Source organism: Nomia melanderi, chromosome 9, assembly GCF_051020985.1.
Source record: "Nomia melanderi isolate GNS246 chromosome 9, iyNomMela1, whole genome shotgun sequence".
Classification (NCBI taxonomy): Eukaryota; Metazoa; Arthropoda; class Insecta; order Hymenoptera; family Halictidae; genus Nomia; species Nomia melanderi.
This window is the reverse complement of record NC_135007.1, coordinates 7,883,986-7,910,214: the sequence shown is the minus strand read 5'-3', so window position 1 is coordinate 7,910,214 and position 26,229 is coordinate 7,883,986. Positions and strand designations below refer to the sequence as shown.

Here is a 26,229-nt window from a genome sequence, read left to right as displayed (position 1 = left end):
CAAAATGTAGAGTTGATTTTTTCAAATAAAACGTGAAGCTGGATCGTCATTTTACTTCTAAGTCCTAGTATTATTATATTATCGCGAGAAATGATTTGCAGCTTTTTTGCCATCTTTAATCCGAGGATCGAGAAGAAATCAAGTCGACAGAATGAGAAATGTGCAACAGAATATCTTCGAGGACACCGAATCACTCGGAATCGTTCGTAATTCGATATCCGGTGGGAATTGATCGAGGTGGCACAGCTATCCTTCGCTTGCCATCGAAAGTAATCTAATTCCGAATGGGTGAGTTGGAAAAAGACGAAACATTACCAGATCAGATGTTTTTCAGATCGTTCCGCGGCACTTAGGGGCTCGTCACGGTCGATGAAAAGCAAGTTCCACGAGCCGCAATGAAATATTGAAAGCTTCCGCAGCTTCGAGCCGAACATACTTCTCGAAATTATGTTACTGTTTTCGTACTTCGACGGTGAAACATGCAAAGTGTTTGTCGAGTATCCGGCGTTGTGTTGAATTTCCATCGCGGCAACATTCGTAAATGAAATCTGCGAAAGTTAATATTTGCCATTGGTCTGAGTACAGTAATTTTGAGCATGCGGTTTTACGTTAATTTTTATTCCCCTTATTTCAAATTTATATTCGAGTTTCCTCTTATTTCTGTCTTTCTCATTCGGTTACACGGGCGGTATATCAAAGCTACTTTGTATGTACCTTCTATTTATTTTTCGTTCTTTTTTTTTGTGCAGGCTCGTTACCTTTACGGTTATATCGCCCATTACAGAACATTCCGCGTACAAGGTGTCTCGTTTTAAATTTTTCTCGCGACTATCTCCTGCTCTATTCGTTGCACGAAAAAATATGTTCAACGGAACATTTCATCCGCTTTAAAAATTCAATTTTTCCACACAAAATTCTTCAAAAGTATTTTTTCACTTTTTTTCCAGTCCTTTTTCATAGGATTGGGAGCACGATCATGAGCAATTAAAAAAATTCATTATTTGAACGACTTTAACGTGACGTTGGATCAAGAAAAATTTATCTTGTATTTTATACGCTTTTTAAAAGTGTAATATAGCTTTTGTTCGGTTACAGTGACAGCTATAGAACACTTTGTACATAAAAATTCAATGGAAATTTTCTCCAATATTTTCGAAAAGAGAATACTAGAACGAACGCGGAGGTAACTCGATCACGAGTAACGAACCCGCAAAAAGTGTCTGGTGTTCGCATTTACATCAAATTTCATTGTTCGAAATTGAACGGAAGCCAGTAGGAAGGAAGAACCATAGGAGAAAACTTGAGAAAGGGAGCAATTGCATGGAATTGGCTACGGAACACGGTTCGATTATCTATTCTCAATTCTTTCGAAACGATCCGACGGCTTGATTCTATTTAATGGCACCGCCATTGCTATCCATTCTGTATGAGCCCTCCAGTTCCGCCATGAATGGGACACGGATTTGCGTTTGTTAGAGAAAAACTAAGCGCTTTTGTTCATGCATGTCCGTCATGCGACTATATTTATTTCTCCATTATTTATTTTAAAAATAAACCTAAAAATTCCTTCCTCGCTTTTTTACGATAAAATCTCCATTTTGCCGTGAATTCTTTTTCTGGTATTTATTGTGATACGTGTAATGCCTTTATCGAAACAGAAATGTAAGTACACAAGTAAAATCGATAAATATTTTGTAGAATATGAAAGCCTGCATTCGCAGACTTACAAAGTGAAGCAATATACAGGGTGTCTCTGTAATCGTAGTATACATGAAAAAGTAAATCAAGAATATGAGGTACTAATGTTTCTCATGAAAGCTTCTGTTTTTTTGTTAATCGTCTTCAAAAGTTTATGTAACGTGCATTTTACTGGTACTTGTAAGAAGTAGAAACAGAAAATCATGATCAGACACTTCGGAGATCTTTATTAAACAGAACTTTTCTTAAATTTTCCAGTCTGATCATTCGAGAAACGAAATTCTTTACGAAAAGATCTTTTTCACATTTCTAATTTATATTTTCTCGTGGAATCATGATTTCGAAAACACCTCAAATACTTTAAAACTCTCAAGTCGTATGCCAATAATTTGTTATATAAAGCAGTAATCATAATTTTTATACTTCAGATAATTATTCTATTCTTAAAGAAACGTGGTTCACTTACAACGTACCTACATACTTAGTACGACATGATTAGAAAGTCCATGTACTCCAGTACGTTGGAAATGCTCCAACTTACTAATTAAATATCATACCGGGTGAGTTGGTTCAGATTAGAAACTCCCTTATTTCTATTAATACTAGCGAGATTAGAAAATCCTCGGCGTAAAAATTTGTCAAATTTGAAAGGATTATGTGCAATGTCCACATACTGATGATGATATTAAACCGCGGTATTTCTCGTGGTTATAAAAAGCGGTTCGTGTGTACGTCCGGCCCCTGGCGATCAAGTGTATCAATCGGCGCGGTTAATTGATAATAACAGTGTACTCTTAATGTCAGCGTCCCAGCTAATTAGGATGTGGGTCTCTCTCGTTCAATTACCGTCATGTTATTATGAAACCACTCCGGCTTCCCTTTATCCTGTTCTACCTACTCCCTTCCTCTCTCCTTCACCTTATCTTCAATAGCTGACCGTTCATTATTTCAGATACATTCAATGTTACCCCATTCTTTCGTTGCAATAGATATTTTGTTACTCGACACGTACATCGTATTTTACACGGTATTGTTTTAAATTTCGAATATCCAGTAAATATTTCGATGAATATATCCTCTCTGTAGAATTTAAATTTGTTTATTTAATAAATATTCATTATTAATAATACTCTCAAAGAATTGTTTATATTATGTTTGTTATTTTAGAAGAGGTTAAAATTTATATTACATTATGAATGCAATGTATTTTGTAAATATTATCTATTTCAGGTTGAACGTATTTTATTACTTTACATTTCGAGTTTCAATGCATTTCAGTACATGGGATTCGACACGATCGCGTGACAGATCTGTCGTAGATGCCAGGATTCAAATATTTTCCTAAATGTAATAAGTCTCTTGAGAAACATGAGGTTGGCTGGGGCAATATTGATATGGGAAAAGTCTCGAGCTTTATGATTCTCACGAAAGTCGCATCCATCCTTGGCTCATATATGCATGCACGGAGGAGTCGAATTCTCGTTTTAAAATACAGACATGTTATGGAACCCCGGTTAACATTAATATTTATGAAAATGTTCAAAAACTAATTTCGCGTTTCTTTCCTTCGCGTGTCCATACGCATCACTTCGAAATTGCTTTTCACCCTTTAGATTCTACTTATTTATACGATTTCGTCGAGTACGCATTCGATCTTCTAAGCAACAAGCGAATTTGCATTGAAAACATTGTAAATTTTTAAGTAAGTCACCTAACTTCAAATATCCAACATTGTTTTATCAAATAAAAAATCCTTGAATTATTTTTATATTTAATAGAAATCATTTGTTGCATATAATAAATAACCCCAAAAGATAATTAGAATTGAAACGTTATGTTTTACATTAAAATCCTAACGAGTACACTTAAATTACAGTATATAATAGATTATAATAAATTATGTATTACATTGGAATTAAATATTATCTTCAATTTGTATTAAAATCTGAAGATGTGTAAATTAAAAACAAAAAAGCGTTGTCAATATCAGCAATACATGACTGTGAGTTGCAGGATTGTGGAAACGCCGCAACGAGGAAAGCGTAAACGAAACTAAAGTCGAGAGTGAGCACAATGCAGACGTATACCAGCGGCAACACTGTCGCTGAAGGTAAAGGAAGGGTACGACGAAGAGCACAGGAACGGAGACAATGTCAAAGACGGTGATGGAGATGGTAATATTGTACCGCGCTCGTCGACATAGCAATAACAATAATGAAAGCTAGAAGGATTTTCCGATGCCCTTGATGTCGAGGCACAATCCCCCTCCTCTGTCTTCGTTCGGCTCTTCAGCTTCCTGGGAGATTAGCATGAAGCTGTAGAAGAGGCGGACGAAGGGGATAAAGCAGGGAAGCGTATAATCGAATAACTAAACGATTGTGTTTGCAGCTGCTCAGGAATACTCGATTATAGGCGAGATTTTTAGTCGTTCCACACGTGAAAACGCACTTTTTATATTTTCTTATGAAAAAAATGAACTGACCTTTTGTAACTGATTGTTTTTGTGGAAATTTTTGTAGGAAACAAGATCTTTTTGAGAATAAAAGGAAAGTGTTTTGATTTTTAAGTTGTAGATAGTACTTATTGTAAATTAATAGTTGTAAATAACAATTGTGTATAGTGAAAAGTAAAATAATGAAATTTAAACTTTAAACAGTAGAAGCATGTAATTTTACAATTGACTTAGTCACAAAATGTGAAAACAAAAATTAACCTACAATTCAGTGAACCTAACCTACATGTACACAGATCTAACTTAAAGTTAATTTATTTGTAAGAAATTCATGCTTTGAGTGCATTTATTAAAAGTATTTTTACTAAATACTACAAATATTGCTGCGACAGAAGTACATATTTTGAATATTTCATAAAAGAAAAATTATTATAGATAATCAAATGTACTTATAATTGATTCACAAGAATATTACATATGCTAATGCACTTACCTAATTCTTTTTCTGAACTTCATTGGTGAACAGTATAAAAATACTTTTTCAGTAAACAATCTCAACACTCATTTATTAAACGCATACAACTTTATTAAACTTGAATATTTACTTAAATCACCTATCATTTCAGATTTTTTATGCACTTTCCACGAGACTTGTTGATCCAGAATTGAAGAACCCTAACTACATTCTTTGCTGCGCGCGCAGTTACGATGGATGGTCACGTGAGTGTTTCCAACGCGCCACGTGACTAGCGTACTACCAACATGGCTGTAAGTACAATGGAGATACGCTTTGTGCTCTTTAATTAAGCTTACAGAAAGGGTGTAAATAAAAATGTACCGAGATAGTGTGTGCATTTAACGTATAGGTTAAGTGCTTCTGTGCATCTTGAAAATGTAGTTCAAGAATTATACCACTGTATAGAATAATAATAAACACATTTATCCTCCTTTCGAACATCAAAGGAGTTAAGGTACGTCTTTCCATTTTCAACAATTCTTTTCTCATATAATGTGAAAAATATACATTCTTTTACAATAATTTTATACAACGAATGCATATATCAAGTTAAAGAAACAAAAGTTGTTGTTTCTACAAAAATCTGCAATCTGATTCAATAGATTCTGAATTGTTATGGAAAATCAAAGTTTCCTGTCGCAATTGCGGTAAACAATGGGAAAACAGAAATTAATTTCTTTATTCGCTACGCGTTCAAAGTTATTCCATTACCACAGAACTTGAAATTGAAAATTAAAACAAATACGCAGAATAATTGAGAGAAACCAAAGAAGCAATTGTTATCGAAAGGATTGTTGAAATAACAAGAATTTATTCAATCAATTATCCCCAATAAACGTTTGCTCGAAACGTTGCGAATATTATCCAACGTTGCCAGATACGTACCGTCATCCCGCCTATAGTCATATTATATTTAGCACCCTACAACTTTTATAAACATCATACGCCATTATCTCGGTTCACTTCTTCGGCAACTTCCGCGGTCGCTGAACGCTTATTCCACACTTCACCGGAATAGCCGTTTCAGAATGATTAACCTCAGTGTGCATCGATCCCACGCCTTTATAGTTTGCGAAGAGTTGCTGGTTACGCGAACAGCCAGCTTGTACATAGGTAGGCCTGCTTCGGGCCGGAGGTGAGAAAGAGGCGTCGACGTGGTTGGCGTCGGCGTCGGCGTCGGCGTCGGCGTCGGCGTCGTCTACGGCGTCGTCGTCGAAAAGTAATTAGTACGCAACGGTCGTGCCGATAGCAATTCGCGATAAGGGTAATCGAATCGTGCCTGCAAATTACTTTCCACCTCCGGGGCTAGTCCGCCCAGTAATTGAATAACGTCCTTACGTTGCGCGTAATTCGATTGCTTTCGGGATAAGCAGACACCAGACTTGAGAGTTGAGAAGAATGGGGGGGGGGGGGACACACCGCGATAGAAAGAAACGGAGACAATGAGACGGCGCGAAATTGCCACTCGCGATCTATTAAAACACGGAATCGCGCATGGAGGCGAGAGAGCCGATTAAGATTATCGGCGGAGTGTCCGACTGCGATTGTGACCGCGTTTAATTACTCCCTTGTGTTCATTAAAGCGTTTACGGAAGCTTTGTCCGGAGGAATATCGCGGAATACAATAAATTATCGATACTTCGCGATCGTTCCTTTGGTTTGAATTGATTATTGTGACATAGGGTTCGATGGTAGCCCAAGGAATATTTAAGAAATTGACTTATTAGATTGTTAGAAAACGAGGAAGGTAAACGATTTACTAAGTACAAGAAATGGTACCGCTGGTGTAACAGGTAGTAACATGTGAATGTTCACTTTCTATGAATTAATTTCTTCGTAATTGATATGGAATAGAAAGGTTCTATATGAAAATTGTCATAACAAATTTTGACAATATACAGATTAGTTAGACCAATTAAAGTTCCAAGTATCTAAAGCAATACCGAATGAGAATCTTTGAAACAGGAGGCTCTGCAGTGCAGCAGAAGGGCTCGAACGTACGAAATTCAACCGTGTTTTATTGTCTCCGTGGTTAAAGTTAGATAACGCTTCAAGAACAAGTGTACACAATTCAGAGGCCGGTGACCGTGACTGCCTGGGATAATTACAAAACAAACGTACAAACGTATAAGCTCCTCTTTCTTCGCTTTCCTCGGGTCCGGTTCTCTCCCAGGCGGTCCTCGAACAATGTGGTCGCGTCACAATGACGTACTTCGTTGAATGACCGTCGAGAAAGACTCGGTATTTGCAGACGGACTGCTGTCAGGGACGAAGACAATTCGACGCGATTGCGGCCGGTCTAACTCCCTTCTTTTCCGACGGTCATCGGGGCCCGAACGCTTCGCGCAAGGGGAAAAAAAAGGTGGGGCGTACGGAGCCAAGGAAGATGACAGCGAAGAGGAGACACCAAGAATGAAATTGTACGGAGCGAGAGAAACGGGGAAAATGGAAAACGCGGCGGACGGGACACGGGGGCAGAGTGACGGGTTTCCTTATTGGGATGGACGAGAGTCCCGCCAATTCAGGCTACGCCGGCAAGAACTACCGGGGAACGCCGAACGATGTTCTCGCATGCATAACACGAGAGGAGAAAAGTCCGCTCGACGCGACGTTCCCCTAAAAAATTCTTTTTCTCCCGGCGAGCTCAAGTACAGCGCGTAAACGAATAATTCAGTGCCCGAAGCAAATGGACTGACAAATCGGCAACCTAAATACTTAAATTCGAGGTACCAACGGTACAGTAATACCCATTCCGGGAGCAAAGAAGAAGAGACTTATGTGAAGAAGATATCGATATGCGGCATGTTAAATAATTAAGGTTCCTCATTAAATTTCATACGCGACAAAAGGACAGCATCGTGCGATCCATTCGTGGACAATAGTGATACTCCGCGAAGTCGGTGTTTCCGGCTCAAAGAGCTGTCTAACTCCAGGTGGGGGAGGGGGTTAAGGCGCACGCGGAAAACTTTACTAGCTAGTTCCAAAGAAACAGTCTCAAACAAAGAGGCAAGGACAAGAAAAGGGTAAGATCCAAAGAGAAACGGAAAATCCGGATGCATTATAAAGGCAGACAGTACCATCCCTCCTACCCCTTCTCTCACCACCGCCACCACCCCCGCCGCCTGCCCCCTGGCCCCACTGACTACTGCGCCAGCTCGAACTGATAGAACTGGTTGCAAAGAAAGCCGTCGGACAGCATGTCCTCGTGCGGAGAATACCGCAGGGGTGAGATGCTATTGGGTCCCTAACGGGTAGATTGCACTGGTGGCTCCGGGCCACGTTACAGGCTGCGGACGAAGGATGGAGAACGGAAGGGAGAGGGGGATCGAAGATGGCGGCACGGGATGAGAATGCACCAGGCTTTCCTGGACGCTCAGCTCCAGGCATGAGTCAAACGAGGGTGGGCAGTAGGTGGAGGATTCAGAAAAGAGAAGAACGCAAGCAAACGAAGAGGGCGGACAGCTCACGGTCACCGTACAGTAGGCGCTTAATTGTGTCGCGGAAATACTCAGACAGACGGATTCCTTTAATAATGTGCCCGACGGAGCGCTCAACCGATTCACCCTCTTGACGTTTTCTTGTTTCCCTCCTTTCCCCTCCGCCATCTCGCGTTCGCTCACCGTCTTTACTTCTGGCCCCGCGCGTCCCTTTTCATCGGTCCACATCGGCTGTTTCCCTTGGTGCATGCGACTGGACTTCGCAATTTAGTACTGGCTCAAAGACGTATCCTTTCTTGATATTCTTGCCCCCCTCAGCCCCACCCTACTTTCGTAATCATAGCTTTGTTGCGCACAACGCGATACGGTTTCATTGTACGGTGTTACGATGATTGTAACGACTCGCCGAATGGTGGTTTTGTGCTTTGGATATTTTTTGTGGGCGCTCGGAGAGGATTTCAAGAATGATTTTGACAGGTAATTAGGGTTCGTTAAATGTATTGGGGGTCTTGCGGTGGTACGTATTCTACGTGAAACAAATGAGTAGAAAATGTAGAGCATTTCTTTGGAATAAGGGATATACTGTGTTATCGAAGAAGCGACTAAATGGTTTTTGACAACGATGGGCGTGTGTGGCAATTTTTTCTATTGGTTTGCACAACTTTGTACATTTTTGAAGTTGGTTGTTGCATGATTCTACAAGTATGTTTTCTGGACGTTTCCTGGGGCGAGACATAAGGAAATAGAAGTATCATTGTATGACGATCTGTTTTGATCAATCGATTGCCAATAGAAGAAAAATGTACGTATCTCAACGCGCGGCGAAGAAGCTTTGGTAGGATTCCAAAGTGATCGTGAGAGATGTTATAGACGAAGGACTCCTTTATGGAGCGGATGAACCGTTTCTTTGACGGATCATTCAGCTCTAGTCAGTCGACGACGTAATCTGTCTGGGCCTTGAGGCGTGGGCGTCGCTGCTCTCATTTTGTTTCTGGAAAACAACGTGAATTCTGAGAGGATCTTCGCTTTTGCAACTGCGCCAGCGTCAGAGCTTACCATCCGCGGTTGCATGTCAGAGACAAAGATCTACTTTCCGTCCTTCGCTCAAAGGATTTCCTTTCTGATCATCGAACAAGTGTTCGCCGTCGTAAGACGGTCCCTTTGTTTTCTTTTGTTTTTAAGCGTTCCAGAGCCTAATTAACTAAAAGCATCTTTCTTTTCTCCAGAGGACCTTTTGTGACCAGCATTTATTACACTGTCTGACCCCAACAGACATCTCATAATAATTATATTTATTTCCCGTAATAGTCATGCAAACAATGAACGAAGCGCTAACTTCATAAATGGAACTTCATTTAAAAATTCTTCTAAAAGAGAAGTACAAAATTTTGCATGTAAATGAAATTATTATTAGTTTCGAATTATATAATCTCATAAACTCTCTATGATTATAATCTTATCATCACAGTTATAATATTATGTGAATCTAGTTATACTTCATGTTAAACACAGTTAAAAAAAATTGAAAGATTTATATAATAATTAACAAAGGTTCCAGTGCGGTTCGTGAATTCTACTTTATTTAATTCTTCGACGAAAAGCTGGCGCACCCTCGTTACAGCTTAAAAATTATTAACTGCGGTAGAGTACATTTTCAACTGCGATTCCACGTTTTATACAATCCGCCGACAAGTTGCGGAGTTTCGGCAAGACGAGAACTCTTCGCCGAGTTCTACGCACATCGATCGTTCGAGCATTCAAACATCCGTGTGCCCGTAGAATCGACGGCGAGCGATTTCGTATCCCCGTTTCGTCCAGAAGCGGTGCCCGGCATTATTGTAGTAAAAATTACACTATTCAAACGATAACAATCGATCGGGTCGCTGTCACAGGAGAAGAATGATGGTTTCAACGAACGGAAGCTTTTCATCGAATAATACTGCAGAGCAATTGACATAATGAATGCAATTTTATTTGAAGCACCACGGACGGGAGCTCGAAGTGAGTTGTTACCAGTCGCGAATGACTAACGGCTTCGTAGCGCGGAGCAGTTTGAGCAACAAGTGAGAGAGAAGAAAAAAAAACGAAGGAAAGGAAAAGAGTCCGTGGGATGGAACCGAACGGAGACGAAGAACGATTGCAATTGGCATTATCAACCTGTCGACATTATTATTTACGACGTCGTTAACTTGGGCGCATAAATTTTTACCGTGTACGCATTAATACGAGCGCGTTGAGTTTATCCTTGCGCCGATGCGTTCGTCGCCGTGATCATAAATATGGATCATCGAAAATTATATTTGCAACACACTGAAAATCAACCAACACCGGCAACCTATCGATTTCACTTTCTGTGAGATTCAGGCAGGAGAAAGGTTTGTGTGTGCGGACACAGTGTAAATCAAAAGTCTTCGTTTCATCTATTATAAACCGTTGAGCTTAGATGCAACAGTAAGTCTATACGAAGGACATTTTTTAAATTGTCCTCAATCCATTTAGTTAAAATATATATAGTATAGTAATGAAAACATTTCTTACTATTCGACTTGCTATTTCTATCGACATTTTACCTACAAAGTGTTTATTATAATAGGCTCTACAAATTTGATAAAATCGAATTTTATATTAAAACATAATGTTTCTTTCAACTAACGATATCAAAGAGATTATTATTCGGATAAATTCGCAAATTCGATCGTCGTTAAAGAATGTTCTAAAGAAATCATTAGAAATCACCGCGAACAATAAATTCTCAAAATACCTTCAAACTCCCGACATCGATCGATTCCTGGCGAATTCGGCCGCGTTCCCCGCAAGTAATTGCATCGCGTATCCTCAATCTTCATTTTCCGTGGGACAAAGCGCGAAACTTAGGCCGGACAATAACGTCGAACGCAGGAACGCGTGAACGTCGTGACGAATAATCAACCGCGACCCTTCGTCCCTTCATTGTGCGCCATGCGAAAAATCGAGACGGACCGGGCGGCACGGTTCTCATATAAACTTTTCATTGAAACTAAAAAAAAGGTCGTGTTCTCTCTCGTTCGAGAACGCGCGTTCCCGCGCTGAATGGACTTTCTTTTGTGCGCCGTTCCGTGCCGCGCCGGGACGTACGAATATCCGCGAGCGTGACGAGGGATGCCGTTGTGCTGGTCAAGAATTATTCGATGAGTTCCTTACGTGGAATTGGATAGGTCGCGGTACCACTCCAGCTTTAAAGAACCCAGCCCGAATCCGCGCCCCCGTATCGGCTCAATGAGAATTTTGCCGTGGGCGGAATTGATTGATATACGGACTGCTGCTTGCCGAGGGGTCGAATTGTTTCTCGCATGGGGAACAACATAGCCACGAATTAATAATCCACGATTATTTGGAATTCCGAGCGAAATCACTCGACGAAAATTCTTTGCGTTAAAACTGCGAGGCAGAGATAATATTTGATGTTCCGTGCTGTGCAGTATTTTATGGGAAATTCCATATTTCCGCGGAAACGGGAGATAGAATCGGTTCATCCTAAATACGCAAATAGATGAAATCAATACGTATTAAAATGATTTCTATTTTTCCGCGCTATTTTTATAAACAATACAAAGCAAACAATGATTTTGTGGTATTCTTTAATATTTCTAAAACTTGACGATTGCAAGGCTTAACACTAAAGCTACCGAGCAGTTGAATGGACTTTTAGAAATTCCTCTGTAGAAACTCCACGAGTGCATCTATTCAGACTTTAATTGGTTTAACGTTCAGTTTACGTATTGCTAAATCAGTTTCTTTAATAGTTTCTCAGATACCGACAGAAACAGTCATATGTTACCTTTTTAATCTTTGCGAAAGGAAGAAATCAGGAATGGGTCATTTTGGCTCATCTGGTAGTTTTAGTGTTAAGCGAATGGTGGTAGCAAGTGTTAATTGCACGTCGACATATTTGAAAAGGAGTCGACCAATCGAATCTTATTTATTTCATCAAAGAACAATATAAGACCACCACGAAGCAATTCAATTAACATCGAGCAGTGTTACTTTCAACGATTGAGGGGACCATTCGGTGATTATTCAAGGAGATTCGACTCGAGTGCTCTGATATTCGACCGAGCCCAAAGTCCGAAAGGTTTTTCAAGGGCTGGCCAGTACCCTATCCCGAAAGGGTACAACTAAGCCTCTCCCCATTTGCAGTGGACCCGAGTCGAGAGCAGGTCTAATATGCTTTAACCACTGCCATCGAGCAGCCGGAATAACCGAAGTGAGGGCCTCCCTCGGCGAGGGGTGGCAACGGCGACTAGGAAAAGGATGGGGCGGGAGGAACAAGAGGAGAATAAAGGAAGGAAGAATGGAAGCCGCGAATATTCATAATACGAAGCCGATGGAATAAGCTGATCCTGCAAACAGGCATTCGTTGGCGCCGACGGGGATCCAGCGAGCATTATGAGAAACGAAAAGTTGGAGGACGAGAGAGCGAGAGGCTGGGGATGCGAAGAGACGAGAACGGAGGGCCAAGAAATTTGAGAAAGGGAAAGGGACCAGTGAAATCGAAAATGGACGGACAAGGAGAAAGCTTGAGGAAGACTAATAAACGATAGGAAAGGGGAAGGGCAGATTGAAGTATGAGCTGAGACGGACTATTGTACAGAAAGGTTTAAAAACGGTGTGAAGCTATTTGAGACTGGGCAACTTTCTTTTTATTGATGTAATTCATTGTTTTTCTTAATAGTATCATTCATTGGCCATTATTAGCACTATTGAAGTGAACATAGTTTCATTTAATATATTTTTGTACTTTACAGTGCACTGCAATGGATTGATGAAAATTCTTTTACTTTCCTTTTATGCAACTATGATATTGGGGAATACTCAAATGACAATATTTTTGTTAGAATTTTTTAATATAATAGAATTTCTTTAATTTTATTTTACATGTATTTTATTGTGATTTAAAATATCCATTAGAATTATTATTTAATTAATTAAATATTTAAATTGGTCCTTTTTCGGTTTTCGCGGATAGAGTATGTCTGCAAGTTGCCTAATACGACTTCTGGATCAGCCTGTAGGAAAAAAGACTGAACCAATAAGAGGAGTGAAGTATAAGACAGAGACAGAGACTCAAAGTCCAACAGAAAGGGTTTCTCGTCTCTTCGATGGAAACAAGAGAGAATTTTCCGACCATCTTCTTCTGATCTCTTTCTCTCCCTTTTTCTGTCTTTCTCCCTGTCTTTCTCAGCGTTGCCAATGAGCCTGACGGAAGGTACATTTGGCCCTCTTCAGGGGCATATTTCTCGGAAACAAGACTAAGCGTTTATAGTCAATTAAGGAACCGAGTAGGTAATGCGCTTTGCTGCTCATCGAAAGCGGAAGAGGAAACGGATATAAAAAAATGAAGTGGCCACCGAGTGCAGATCGTTTGGCAAAATGAAATGTCCTTGGAAATTCAATTACGAGTTCACTTTGAGACCGGGCTCACGATGGTTCTTAACGGCAAAAAAATATTTATACATTTCTCTTTCATCCGAGCCATTAAGAGGCTGATTAATGAAATGTGCTCTATAAGCATTCAGTGGCCTTTTAATATCAATATTGATCAAAACTTTTTTCACGACTGTCTCTGACTTCAGCTTTGTGGCAATCATAAATGAAGATAGTTTTTCTTCTATTTTATTCTATCATTCCGTATCGTACACATAGGTACCACGAACATTTTAAATTACCGGAAAGCTAGAAAACACCTTAAAGATAAAGCAAAATAGTACTACACGGGAATCTTTTTTTATGGCTGACAGCTTAAATGCTAATTATTATTATTACTAGTACTTATCTTATTTCTTCCACTGAAAAGCTTCAATTTCACTTGAAAGCAGCGGGCATCTCTTCGATTTAGGGGAAAAATACATATTGAAGTACGAAAGAGTTAAAGGAGACCCAAGTCGATATTAACATTCGTGTATTCCACGAACCTATAAATCACATACTAATAACAGAATAAACTACATTATCCTCTTCAACTCGTGCGATAAAGAAAAAGAAATAAATTCTTCAAATTATTGTTTATATAAAATCTTAATTCGCGTCAACGAAATTTTCCTTGATACAATTTATAGCAGTATACTATCATTCACATTTATAGTAGTTATTCTTCAATTCGTGCACGTTATTTTGCATTTATAATCGTCGATGAATATCCAGATAATTCAGTAAACACGGTAAGAGAATTGTTGATACCCTCCTGATATTTCACGGCAATTCCTTCGGTACCAGCCGTGTATCTACTTCGGACCGAACCTCGTATTCTCGTTTCTCGTTATACAATGGTCGTCATTATAAATTGACGAGCGGGCAGCGGCTGCAAATCTATAACGGACTGTTTGTTTGGGTGAAATTGGAGGAAAACATTGCGGTCTAGTCTGGCAAGCCCGTGGGCGATCACGTCAAGCGAGCTTTTTCACGTGAACAACCCTTCCTCCGTTCCCACCCCCGCCTTCCGTCTACCCCCGCCGCCTCTTTCGATGCTTTTGCGACAAAAATTCATCCCTCGAGCGGGGATAGCGCCAAAAAACAGCTACTTCGATTCAACGTATGTTTGGCGTGTCGGTCAACACGAATGGTCCGTGCGTATACTTTCCAACCGATACTTTATGTACACTCGTACTGTCCACCTCTGGACACATTCGACGTGTTTTTTTTGTTTCTCAGTTCTTTGTTATTCACGGCAGAATTTTTTATTCTGTCTCAGGAACTCGTATTTCACTCTGTCGCATTCCTTTTTTTTTTTGAATGTTCGTCGGACTCGAATAGCTTTCAGTATGAGTTATTTTGAATGTGAAACTATATGCGAATGAATATGAAAGGAGCTTTTATTTTTGTTTATTGGGGAAGGCTTTAGGATTGTATATTTATGTCGTTGTACAAGGTGTATCGATATTATATTGTTTACTACTATTTATTATATATATATATATATATATATGTTTATTTTATATATAATAATATAATGTTTCTTATTATATCAACTGCCATAAGATCATATTTAAATGTTTTAGTTGATCTATCTTTGACAATTTACGATACACTTTTTATATTCTAATAAATTTAAAAAATATTTTTCTTAATATACTATATTTTTCTTACTTCTTGAATTAGATTTTATTGGGAAATTTACGTCGACGAGTGTTTCATAGTTACATTTATTGCATTGTGGTTATATTTAACGCAATTGATAATATTTTATATTATACGAGGTGGGAGTGTAATGAGTTGTTAACGAAACCACGTGAAAGAGCAAGAAAGTATAAAAGATAGAACAGTGTTAAATGGCTTTTCAAATTTATGATCTCCTTGTCATAGTGAGATTATTATATATTATATATATTTTTTTTATTATTGCTCCACTCTCTGTCCATCTTTTTTAACTTCTCACATTTTTAATCAAATTATTTTAAAAGCGAGATTACAAACTTGATTAATTGATACAATTCTTACATCGAATGCATTACAACTTCAAAGAAATTAAGATTAGTAGCAGATTAATACAACATGATTCCTTAATTAAAGTAGACTTCAAATTTCATTTTGGAAGTTGTTCTCAAAGTAAAAACAAAGAACGAAACCTAATTTTATAATACGACCAATTTAAAAGTGTTATCTCTGTTTCAAAAGATCCCAATGCATTTACATATCGCCATTTTTTTGGGTGTATCAGCATCCATGCATCAATTACTATGGTCACAAATACTGCACGGCTCGTAACAGTGTCTGGACATTCAGTATCAAGTCGAAAGATTAATGAGGTATGAATCACAAGGTGGTCTCACGCTATTAGAGAAGACTCCAAAGGGACAAGTGGAATAGAGTGGCCCATGAGATCACTCGTGTAGACTAAATCGAGAACATCCGGCCGATTATCGGAGATATATGAAGTCAAAGTACTAAATCGTTCGGACGTGTAATCAACCGAAAGACTCAATTTAAGCGACAATACCTTCTAACTACGACAAAGATTTAATAGTTGTATACTAGTTTGCTACAATATTAATCGTACTATTTAAAAAGAACTAATACTGAGCACAAAAATAAGATGGAAAAAGATATATAAAATTTGCTCATTTTTTTTTGTATCTATTTTATACAAAGAGAGGCATTTAAATACAAACATACGAATAACTTATTTACCATCAAGAATATTTCCAGAACAAACTTGTCGTAAATAAATACTGAAAAACCTTTATCTGTCATAAGATTGTGAAATAATATTTATATAATATATCAAGCATTTGTTGTTAATAATAAAAATCGCAAAATAATGTTTCTCGTGCCAACAAACCGAGAACATATTATAATTATAAAACATCTTCACGCATGAGATGAAATCCTGCGGTATACGTATGGTTATTCGTCGAAAGAGATTGATAAGGGTCGCAGCCATTGTAGCGATATCGATGCGATTGAAACGATTAGGGTGAAAACGAACCTTGTAGGCATTTTCGGAGGGTTCGGATTTCATCGAATTTCGGCAGGAAAAAGTAACGAGATGTTCGTACAGGAATCACCCTCTCGCGTCTGTTGTCAGAGCACTTACGATCCGACGTATTTGGGTCACCCCTCGAGATTCACAAATAAATTGCGGTCACAGTGTCGCGCAAGAGAGGGAGTGAAAGGAATCTTCGTCAGAAAAAACGTGTTCCATATATCATGCTTTCTTCCAGATATTTTTTTCTCAATGAAGGTACTCTGAAGATATTCAGCTCGAAGAATATTCAGAACTCTTCACCCGTGATATCAAGTTAATAAAATTTAGATGAATCATAAATAAATTAATGGGATTGATGGGATAAGTTAAAATTATTAAGTTATTTAATTGAATATTGTTAGTAAATAATGTCACCCTATTAAAATGCGATACAAATTTTGGGTAAGATTCCGCATTCACTGCTCTACGAATGTGACAGTTAATATCAGTTCACGTTAAATTTACGATTGACAACCCGTATTCCATATATTTTTTGAAGAGTGTTTTATAGCTGAGTGATTTCTATTAATATTTTCCAGCAATAAATAATACACATTCATTCGTGTCTCAGCGAGCCTGTCGCTGTTCAATTTTTGACGTTTATTTATTGCGCTAACGATATATCGCAGCCAACAATGCTACGCTACAGAATCGATTAAAGTAACTACGTGCATCGCTGCCTGCTGCATCGTTGCACCAAATATTTATTAGAATTAGAAATGAAAAATCTGTATCTTGTTATATTCTAAAAATAAAATCCTTCCATCAAGGAACTTTTCCCTTTGTTTTTAATTTAATTTGTCTACGTCAATTACTTTTCATCCAATATTTTCTCAGATCACTATGTGTTTTGATTGTTTCCATACAACTTAGCCAAAATTACCGTGCAGATTTTAATATAAAATCAATAACAGTTTAAGAAGACAGGGGTTCCAGTACAAACTAAATTCTTCTCACAAGAATTTTAATAAATTGCAAATAAAGTAACAGCGTTCGTAAATTCTTATAAATATTTCTCTGCTTTATGTTCTATACGCTGCTATTCCCTATAAATGCACAGAATCTACAGTCTGGTTATGGTATATCGGTTTCGTGTTTGCGTGACGATCATGCGAATCCCACCGTGATATCGTTTCAAGGGTTGCCCCTTGGTTCGAGTACACGTGGAAGAAAAAGAAAAAGGTAACGGGTGGGTTAATCAAGAATAGGCCGTTTTATGAGGGTTAGGTCGCTGAACGATAAGGAGTGGGGTGATCCTGGACCGAGGAACCAGACGCACGTCGTGTCGGTCAGCGTGAGCGAAAGTGAAACACCATCAAGGATGCTGGATGATCAAACGAGGTGGGATGATCGAGTGAGTGATCGATCCGAATAGAAAGTGGAGGTTAGGGTAGCCTGCGTTCCCTGCGGCTAGATTAGATTGCCTACCCTCGATCGTCTTCGACTGAGAATCGTATCCTTCGACTTACAGGAAATCGTTTCTGTCAATAGGACACTGCAAACGTGGTGGGACAATTTAAAAAAAAACGAATGTTAACTGTTATAAGAGTATATATAGTTTGAGCAAAATTTCTACTTAGTCTATTTTCTTTTTTTATATTTATTGAATATTGAACCTGTAGGAAGAAGAAGAAGGATTATAATATTCGCGAATGAAATTATTCATGAAAATAATTTTTCCTTTTGATTGATGAGAAATGGAAAATACGTCTGATTCAATATTGAATGACAGGTTAATGTTAAAGTTAATATTTTAGTCGTTTGATTGTAAGATAGGGCTTCTATATCTACTATATAGTGTTAGAAAATTTTATTGTATTTAATGTTTATTGTAAGGTTCTTTTCAAAATTTGTAACTCTTTCTACGATTTGTTATATACGGTGTACCATAAATGATTCATTGTTTTGTTAGTGAATTGCAGGTGTAACAAAACTATCAATGATCTTATAGGATGTACAGTGAAGTGTACCACAGACGTGATTAATTCACGTATACATGTTATACGAGTTTGACTGTCGATCAGTATGCGAATTGCGGTTTACCATTGATTCATTAAGTCGTGAATTGTCGGTGATTTGCATAATCGTTCGAAGGAGCAACTAGATCTGGGCTGTTGCAGGGACATCCCACGAGAGAATCGGGGTTCACTCGATTTACTTGGTAGCAGCTAGACACCTTATGCTAATGCGAGATGCGCCATACAATGGCTTTTGATAGCGACAATGTTGACTTGCTGTACAAACACCGTGAAGGGGATCTACGTCGTGTATGTGATTAGAACAGAGAACTATAGCTTGCCAGTAGGAAGGATTACAATTTTTGGAGACGCATAATCCCAGCTTAATTAATTAAAAGTTGTATACAGGGTATTCACACGATCACTAGGTACCATTTTTTTCGTCAAGCGATAAACGTGTTGGCGAAATGAAAGAAAATTTGTATCTCTGAAATAATTTCAGAGAAATCAAGGTGATCTACAATTCGTAAATACAATTTTACTTATTTCTTTGTGTACAATTTGTTGTAAATGTTGACAAAATTGCTGGCTACTAGAAATCAATTCATTGACTTCAATTATCGAGTTTATCGTCCAATAAAAAAACCTAATAGATTTTAGTGAAGATAGTTTTTTATTCTACAGACTTTCTAGGCCGCTTTGAATTTATTTTACAAGCTTATGGCGTGGCCCGGCTGTGAATTTGCAATATTAATTCTCAGAAACACCTTTTACGAAGCTCGAAGTTTTGACGTCAAAGCTCGCGAGGGGTCGTGTCCTGAATTATTAAGAAGCCACCCGTGTCGTGACGGATTTATGAGTGACGCGACAGAAAATTTTGTAGAATTCCCCGGTTCTCAGTGGTTTCGTTCTGCAGCCGTATTTTCGATCAATTTGCCGAATTAAAAGTGATAAAGCTTGCGTCACCGGCAAATATTATAAATACAAGGACAGAACGTCTAAAAGATTTTATAAGCCGAAAACGATAAATGGAGAAATTCGCGGAATCACGAATGAAAACTTCTAACGAGAAATTACGCGACAGATATCGCGACGTATTTAAAGAGACTAAATTTGAATTGAGAATTATATTGCAAAATAGCCTTGACAGATTAATTTATTGCAAATGATGAATATTATTTGAATGCTTTGCGTCGAAATGTCATTGCCTGATGAATATTTCAAGGCAGAAATTCAACGATTATAAACACCAAAAAGTAATGATCCGCGGGTTCAACGGGAATCGAAATAAATTTTAAATGAGGCCGGGGAAACGTTTTCGGGGAATAAGCATATTGCCTTCGGTACTTTAAATATTTAACTCGTGGGTCGCGTGCAGACGGGGATTTATTAAAATTCGGGAAAAAATCAGATTATTAAGCAGCGGAGGACGGGAGCAAATAACGGACAACCGGACTGGTAATTGTTCTCCGGCGAAAAATTCAGCTGCATTTCCGTATCGCCGCGTAAAGCTCGGCGAACAGTTTCGACAAATTGCAAAATGTTTGAACGAAATAGAGTCGATCGAGACGAGTCGCGTTAACCCGTTCATAATGAATATTTGAACTGGCATGACAATTAACTTGTTGGGTAATATAATGGCTAAAGCGGAGCGCGCGCCGCATCGACCCCGCAACACCGTAATAATGATTTTACGGCTCTTGCGGATTCGACGTTCCGCGATAATAGTACAAAAAATCTTCATGAGAGTGGGACAACTTAGCGTTTCATTTAACGTACATTTTCATAGAAAACGATTGAATCGCTTATAGTAGCAGCATTCTTTTCTGTTTCCAAAGTTTATTTCAAAAGCAGAATTTAAAGGATTCGTAAAAAGTTGAAAAACATCAAAGTTTCAAGGAGATATTAACAAAAAGAGTTTTATTTTCAATTTTGAATACAATAAAGTTAATTAACTAGTTTATATGCAAATAAGCAAACTCTGCAGAAACGCCACGAATGAAAATTTCATATAACGAGAATAAACAATATCATTCAAGAGAGAGTATTGCATTATTTATTAGCACATCTAACGCATTTGAAATATATTTATAACTTTGTCAGTTATTAACTTCATTAATGGTCCATTGCTAGACCTCGTAAGTTTGCCGTATCATTATCTTAAATAATTCAAAACAGTCGTGACATAGATTTCCAGGTAATTCGCAATTTCAAAATTCAACAGGCTTTTAAAGTTGTGATTGGATGAATCCCGGTGCTATCGTTTGCACAATCGAAGCGCGGCTGTACGTTAGAAGCTCAGAGAATTTACGGGGGAATTTATTTTACCGTGTCATTTGGCATGTTGACGACATTTCCGTACAATGGTGGATGGCAACAACAAAAAAACACGTCGGGGATAATCCGTGACAAGTTACACGCCATGTTTTGCATGATCTGGCGGGTCGAAACAAGTAGAATGGAAGAGAACGAACAGGAGGAACGAAAGTATATAAACGGTGGGCTGTTTATCGAAACGTCATGTACAGGCGGCCTATCAAAAGCAGAATTGCTTTCAGGAGCCTCCTCTCCTCGTTCCCTCATTTCCACGCACGCTTCATTTCCCGTACACACTAGGATCGTTTGTTTATAGTTAATTCCGAAAGCTGCTACGCTGCTAATTTCAACCTTCTCTTATCGGTTCATCCATGACCGGGCGGCTCCGCCAGCAAAACAACTTCAAGAGTCATATTCAGACTACCGTGATTATGTCGATCACGAATCAACCCGGATATCGACAAATAACCTTTGATCATTTGTCGTCGTCAACGTGAAAATTCGATGATCATCTGAAGGCTTGTACAATTGACTTTTATGTGTCCATGCGAATGGAAAGATATTTTTTGTAGACGTTTTAAAATGTGTGATATATTTCAGTGTATTTCAAATATGTTTATAGTGTATAATATCGTTTGTATATAGTCTATATAGTAATTATGTTTAATTTGAAAATATATGTTTGGGGAATGCATTGTACTTTCTCTTTGCGTTATGATCAGTGGGTAAACGACAGATTTTTGAGACGTGTAATTTTAAATAATAATTAAAAATAATGAAACGTAATTCCGATAATAGAAACGTGATTGTTTAAAATTGTTGTAATATATTCTCGAAGTAATGACACGTCAATTGCTACAGTAGGAGAGACGCTTTTTGAAAATAAATGAAGATTTGATTTTAATAAAGTACAATCTGTACAGGAACGATCTAGGAAATCGTAAATTTGATCTGGTACGTATTATCTGTCTTGTATTAGACTATTTCCCCGTTAAGTATAGAGAAGATAAATTACTAAGAAACTCGGGTGACAAGTGGAGCCGTTTTGAAGTCTTGTCAGTTGTTCCTTTTCGACAAGCGATCTTGCCTTCCCTCCTCGTTTTTTATTCCTTCGTCGCAGCAATCTATTTGTTTCACAGGTCGATGGGTACGAAACCAATCAGTGTAACCCGCTCGAATGGAAGGGCCCCCCAGGTACACAAAGAGACGCTGCTCGAAAAGCGAACAAAATATTACGCAAATTCCGAAAAACCCGGATGGATACTGTTGGCTAGTTCCGCATGATTTTGCGTCAAAACGAACTCTTTTTTTTTCATGGGAAGTTAGATCAACTTCCAATTGACATTTGCTTGTTGTGTTTTAGAACACAAAGTTTTTATTCGTTTTCAATAACACTTTAAAAAATATTTATCAAACATTCTATCAAGTAATTTAGTTGACTTAAAAATTCTTGGATAAAGTTAATTAATATTAAATGTGCGAAAAACAATAAGTTACTTGAACAAGATTTTTTATAGAGATCTTTTAAAGGTATAGTGGAGAACAATATAATACTTCATGCTTTTATTGTTTAATACAATGTTATTTTATTCAAGAATTTAGTATCGATTTTTATATAAAAAAATATATTATCTTGAATATTAAATATTATATTAATTCATGAGTCTGAACATTTCTATAGAAACTCCGTAGAGATACAATGCAATACTTACAACTTTTGAATAAAAGTGAATATTACGCCTGAGTATTACCCACTGTTTCTACTTGTAACAAAGAAACACACTATTTTCCATTTCCATCATCACGTAACCGCTTAATTGTCATTTATAGAGAATTGCTACGTAAAACAAATGACATTATACAAAAATCAATAATCCCGTGCACGAATACACGCGTCAAGCAATAACCAAATATTTCATTATATTAAAATATGTTCGGCCGTACGCGTACGATTAATATTTGAAACGATGAACAATTATGCCTAAGACATCGCAAGCTTAATTAATTCGTCATAAAATAACTTTTCATTCTTTTATCAATGGCGAAACCTGACCTCGTACCCTCCCACGATAACATAAAACGCTCCAGACGCCGCGACCGCGGTGTTATTAATTTCCCGTGAGTTTTATTACAAAAATGAAATTTTTCGTATCAAAGTTTCACGAGGTCGTCGGTAGAAAAGTTACAATTAATGCAGCAGTTTAATCACACATAATAGCCCCGCCATTTTCGCCGAATATGCAGGAGCCAGCGGAGCTCGGCCAGGACATCAATTTGCGCTATACACCAGGCTCGTTCAATCTCCTTCGAAGGTCCTGCCGACGGAATCACATTCCTGTACCGGCACCACACCACCCTTCAGGAAAATTCACGGGAGCCACTAAAGGTTTTCGCTAAATTATTCAGAGCCACGGGTCGACCCGCAGAAGGCCGATTTCCTTTCGAGTGATCGATCAATTAAGTCGACGACCATCCCGAAACAATCGCCCTTTATTATCTGACAAATCCTGCTTCCGTTTCGTTGTGCTTGTTCGTCTTGTTACGTTCCAACGAGAAACGGAACGGAATTTTTAATCCTTTAGCTTCTCGCATAATAGGCAGTCTCACTGTGCTTCGTCTCCTATATTGTTTTTACGTTTGCTATACAATCAAGAGGTTTTGTTGATTTTTTACGATTATTGCAAATCGATTTTTAAGCGAAGAGAAACGATCATTCTTAAATTAATCAGAGTAATCAATATTCGACGAATTCTGATTTTGTTTCGTTTTGATATGTTCCAATGAAAAAGAAACAGGATTTTTAGTTTCTTAATTTAAGTTTGAATTGTTTAGTCAATTGAAATTTTAATTCTTTATTCGTTTCATACATCGTTTTTGTGGTTTATTGTATAATCGAGACTGTTCGAAGATTTTTTTACGGATATTGTGAACGATTTTCAGGTGAAAAGAATTTCAGGAAAAATATTTTTCACGTTAAGAAACGTCACCATTTCGATAGTACATAGGTATAACGTTTGGTAAGTTGGCATATGGTATAACGGTAGCTTTCCAACTTGAGAATTATTTCGAGTTCTATTCCTGCAGTTAGCGTTACACGTTTTCGCTTTCAGCCCATTACTAAGTGTGAATGCGAACGATCCGAATTCTATAATAATTTCTTATAACCGGAAATGGTTTGGGCTGTTCGTGACCAGTAGTTAACACCATGGAGAATTAAACAAGGTTCAATTAGTAAGCTTATAAATGAAATAAATTTTAGTCTGTACACCCTTATAATTTTTATTAGACATTATAAACAACATCACCTTTAGTGTACCATATTTCTAATATCAATATTTCAATGTTCAATGGAAAAAGAATTTTTCTGATATCTTGGGAAACTTTCCTCTACAAAAGATTAATTAGCGAGGCACGAATGTTTCATATTTACAATTGAGTAAATTTTACGATCAGTGGAAAGAATATCGCCTTAAGATCGACTTAGTCTAAACAGTATTAAATTGAAAAAGGACTTTTTGATATTTCGGTAAACTATTCAGTACAAAAAATTAATTAGAGAGGCATAAATGATATCTAGAATTCATTAAATTTTACGATCGGTGAAAAAAATATCGCTTTAAAATCGACTTCGTCTAAACAATATTGAATTGAAAAAGGACCTTTTGATATTTGACAGTAAACTTTTCACTATAAAAGATTAATTGGAGAGGTACGGACGTTTGATACCTAGAATTCAGTGAATTTTACGATCGGTGAAAAGAATATCACCGTAAGATCGACTCCGTCTGCCGGTAGAAATGGCACGATTTTCTTACCGATGTATATAGAGGCTTTATGATATCGCGGTGTAATATCGGACGATATTTCCGTCACGTAAATTCGTAACGGCCGTTCAACGGAGAGAGTCGAGAATTCGATTGGATGACGACGGTTGGAAAGGGGCGGGAGGGCAGGTGAAATGTGGCGAGAGAATATATACGGGGCAGAGGAATACGCTTAGAACCGGGCTTTGTACATTTTAAACAGTGGTTTTGACACTTTGACCGGCCGGTGGCGGGAGGGTCGGAGGACACCGAGGAAATTACGAAAACAGATTTGTGTAACCCGCGCCGAGGAAGTTGAAAAGCTATTAACACAGTTCACGTCACAGGCTTCAAACAATTCATCGATAAAAGAGGTTTTATCGAAACTCAAAGACTATGTGTTGAATAAATCGAAGGATTTAATGACGAACTGATATCATCGATTGAATTACTTTGCGGAATGAACGCAGCGATTGAAAAGAGGATGAATGTTTTGTACTGAAGGCATTTTTGAGATTTTGAGGGAAAATGTTATTGTATTTGTGAAATCAAGGTGTATATATTTTAGATTTGAAATAGAAGTAATTCAATTAGTTGAACGAGGTTAAGATTATATATTCCTTTTTTTAAGGATTATTTAGGCTTTTTTAATATTTTGAGGGAGAATGTGATTATATTTGTGAAATCAAGGTGAATATATTTTAGATTTGAAATAGCGAAGTAATTCAATTAGTTGAACGAGATTAAGATTTTATATTCCTCTTTTTAAGGAATATTTAGAACTTAAATGTGACGTCTAGTACTCTACGTAAAACATTCATTAAAATGCAGAATGTTGAAATTGAGACATTAATTTGTTCCAACTAATGATGACAATTTAGAATCCTACGCTTTATAACATTCTGTCCTCCTTTTGCGAATTGTTCGCTGGATCAGTTTTGATAGTTGTAATTAGAGAATGTATTAACACAAATGTATGCTAACGAGAGACCCAGATTTCCGATTTACGGAGTAGCGGTGAGCTAAAAATGTGAATTTATGACGAAGCAATATTCCGAGGCACAAACCGGAAGTTTCTTCGGAGCGAGAACTTTCTTTGCAAACTCCATCGTAAGTGAAACTTGAAACCTGCATAATTGACGCAAAATTTCTAGCAACCGGGAACGATCACCGGGAAGAAAGTAAAGAGGCTCGTGAATTTTTCTTTTATCGTATAATCACTCTTCGACTGCTTGATAAATGACGGTTATATCGACGTTCAACTGTTACGTTGGGTTTCATAGAATGTACTTAACACGATTCCCCCTGGCCGAGCATATTTATGGATCCGCCAACTTTCGATGCTCGCGAGCGCAGTTCAGCATGGAACATGTTACACGCAGAATAGCAGGCCGCTGATGTTCAGTAAGTGTGAAAACTATGATTATTCCATAGGGAAAAAATCAATCTCATAAATTTAACCCTTAAAAGCTATTATGGCTGAAATTTCACTCCAAGCGGAATTCGTTTTAATATCCGGAAAAAAACGTAACGACTAATAACATTAAT

At 37.8% G+C, this 26,229-nt stretch overlaps 1 protein-coding gene across 10 annotated transcripts in view; it reads right to left on the bottom strand.

Moving 5' to 3' along the window:
* Window positions 1-26,229, bottom strand: part of LOC116427769 (EGFR adapter protein) — a 211,405-nt gene that overhangs the window by 122,151 nt on the left and 63,025 nt on the right. For 2 of the 10 annotated variants that reach the window (XM_076370976.1, XM_031978514.2), the window contains exon 1: window positions 4,644-4,818. The exons of 7 other annotated variants lie outside the window; for them this stretch is intronic. Coding sequence is in view for 1 of the 3 variants with exons in the window: in XM_031978510.2 (XP_031834370.1) it covers window positions 8,288-8,353 (66 nt within the window). In the remaining 2 variants the exon portion in view is untranslated. Of the gene's footprint in view, window positions 1-4,643; window positions 4,819-8,287; window positions 8,392-26,229 lie in introns of those variants that run through there. One more of the 10 variants, XM_031978510.2, reaches the window with a different exon arrangement.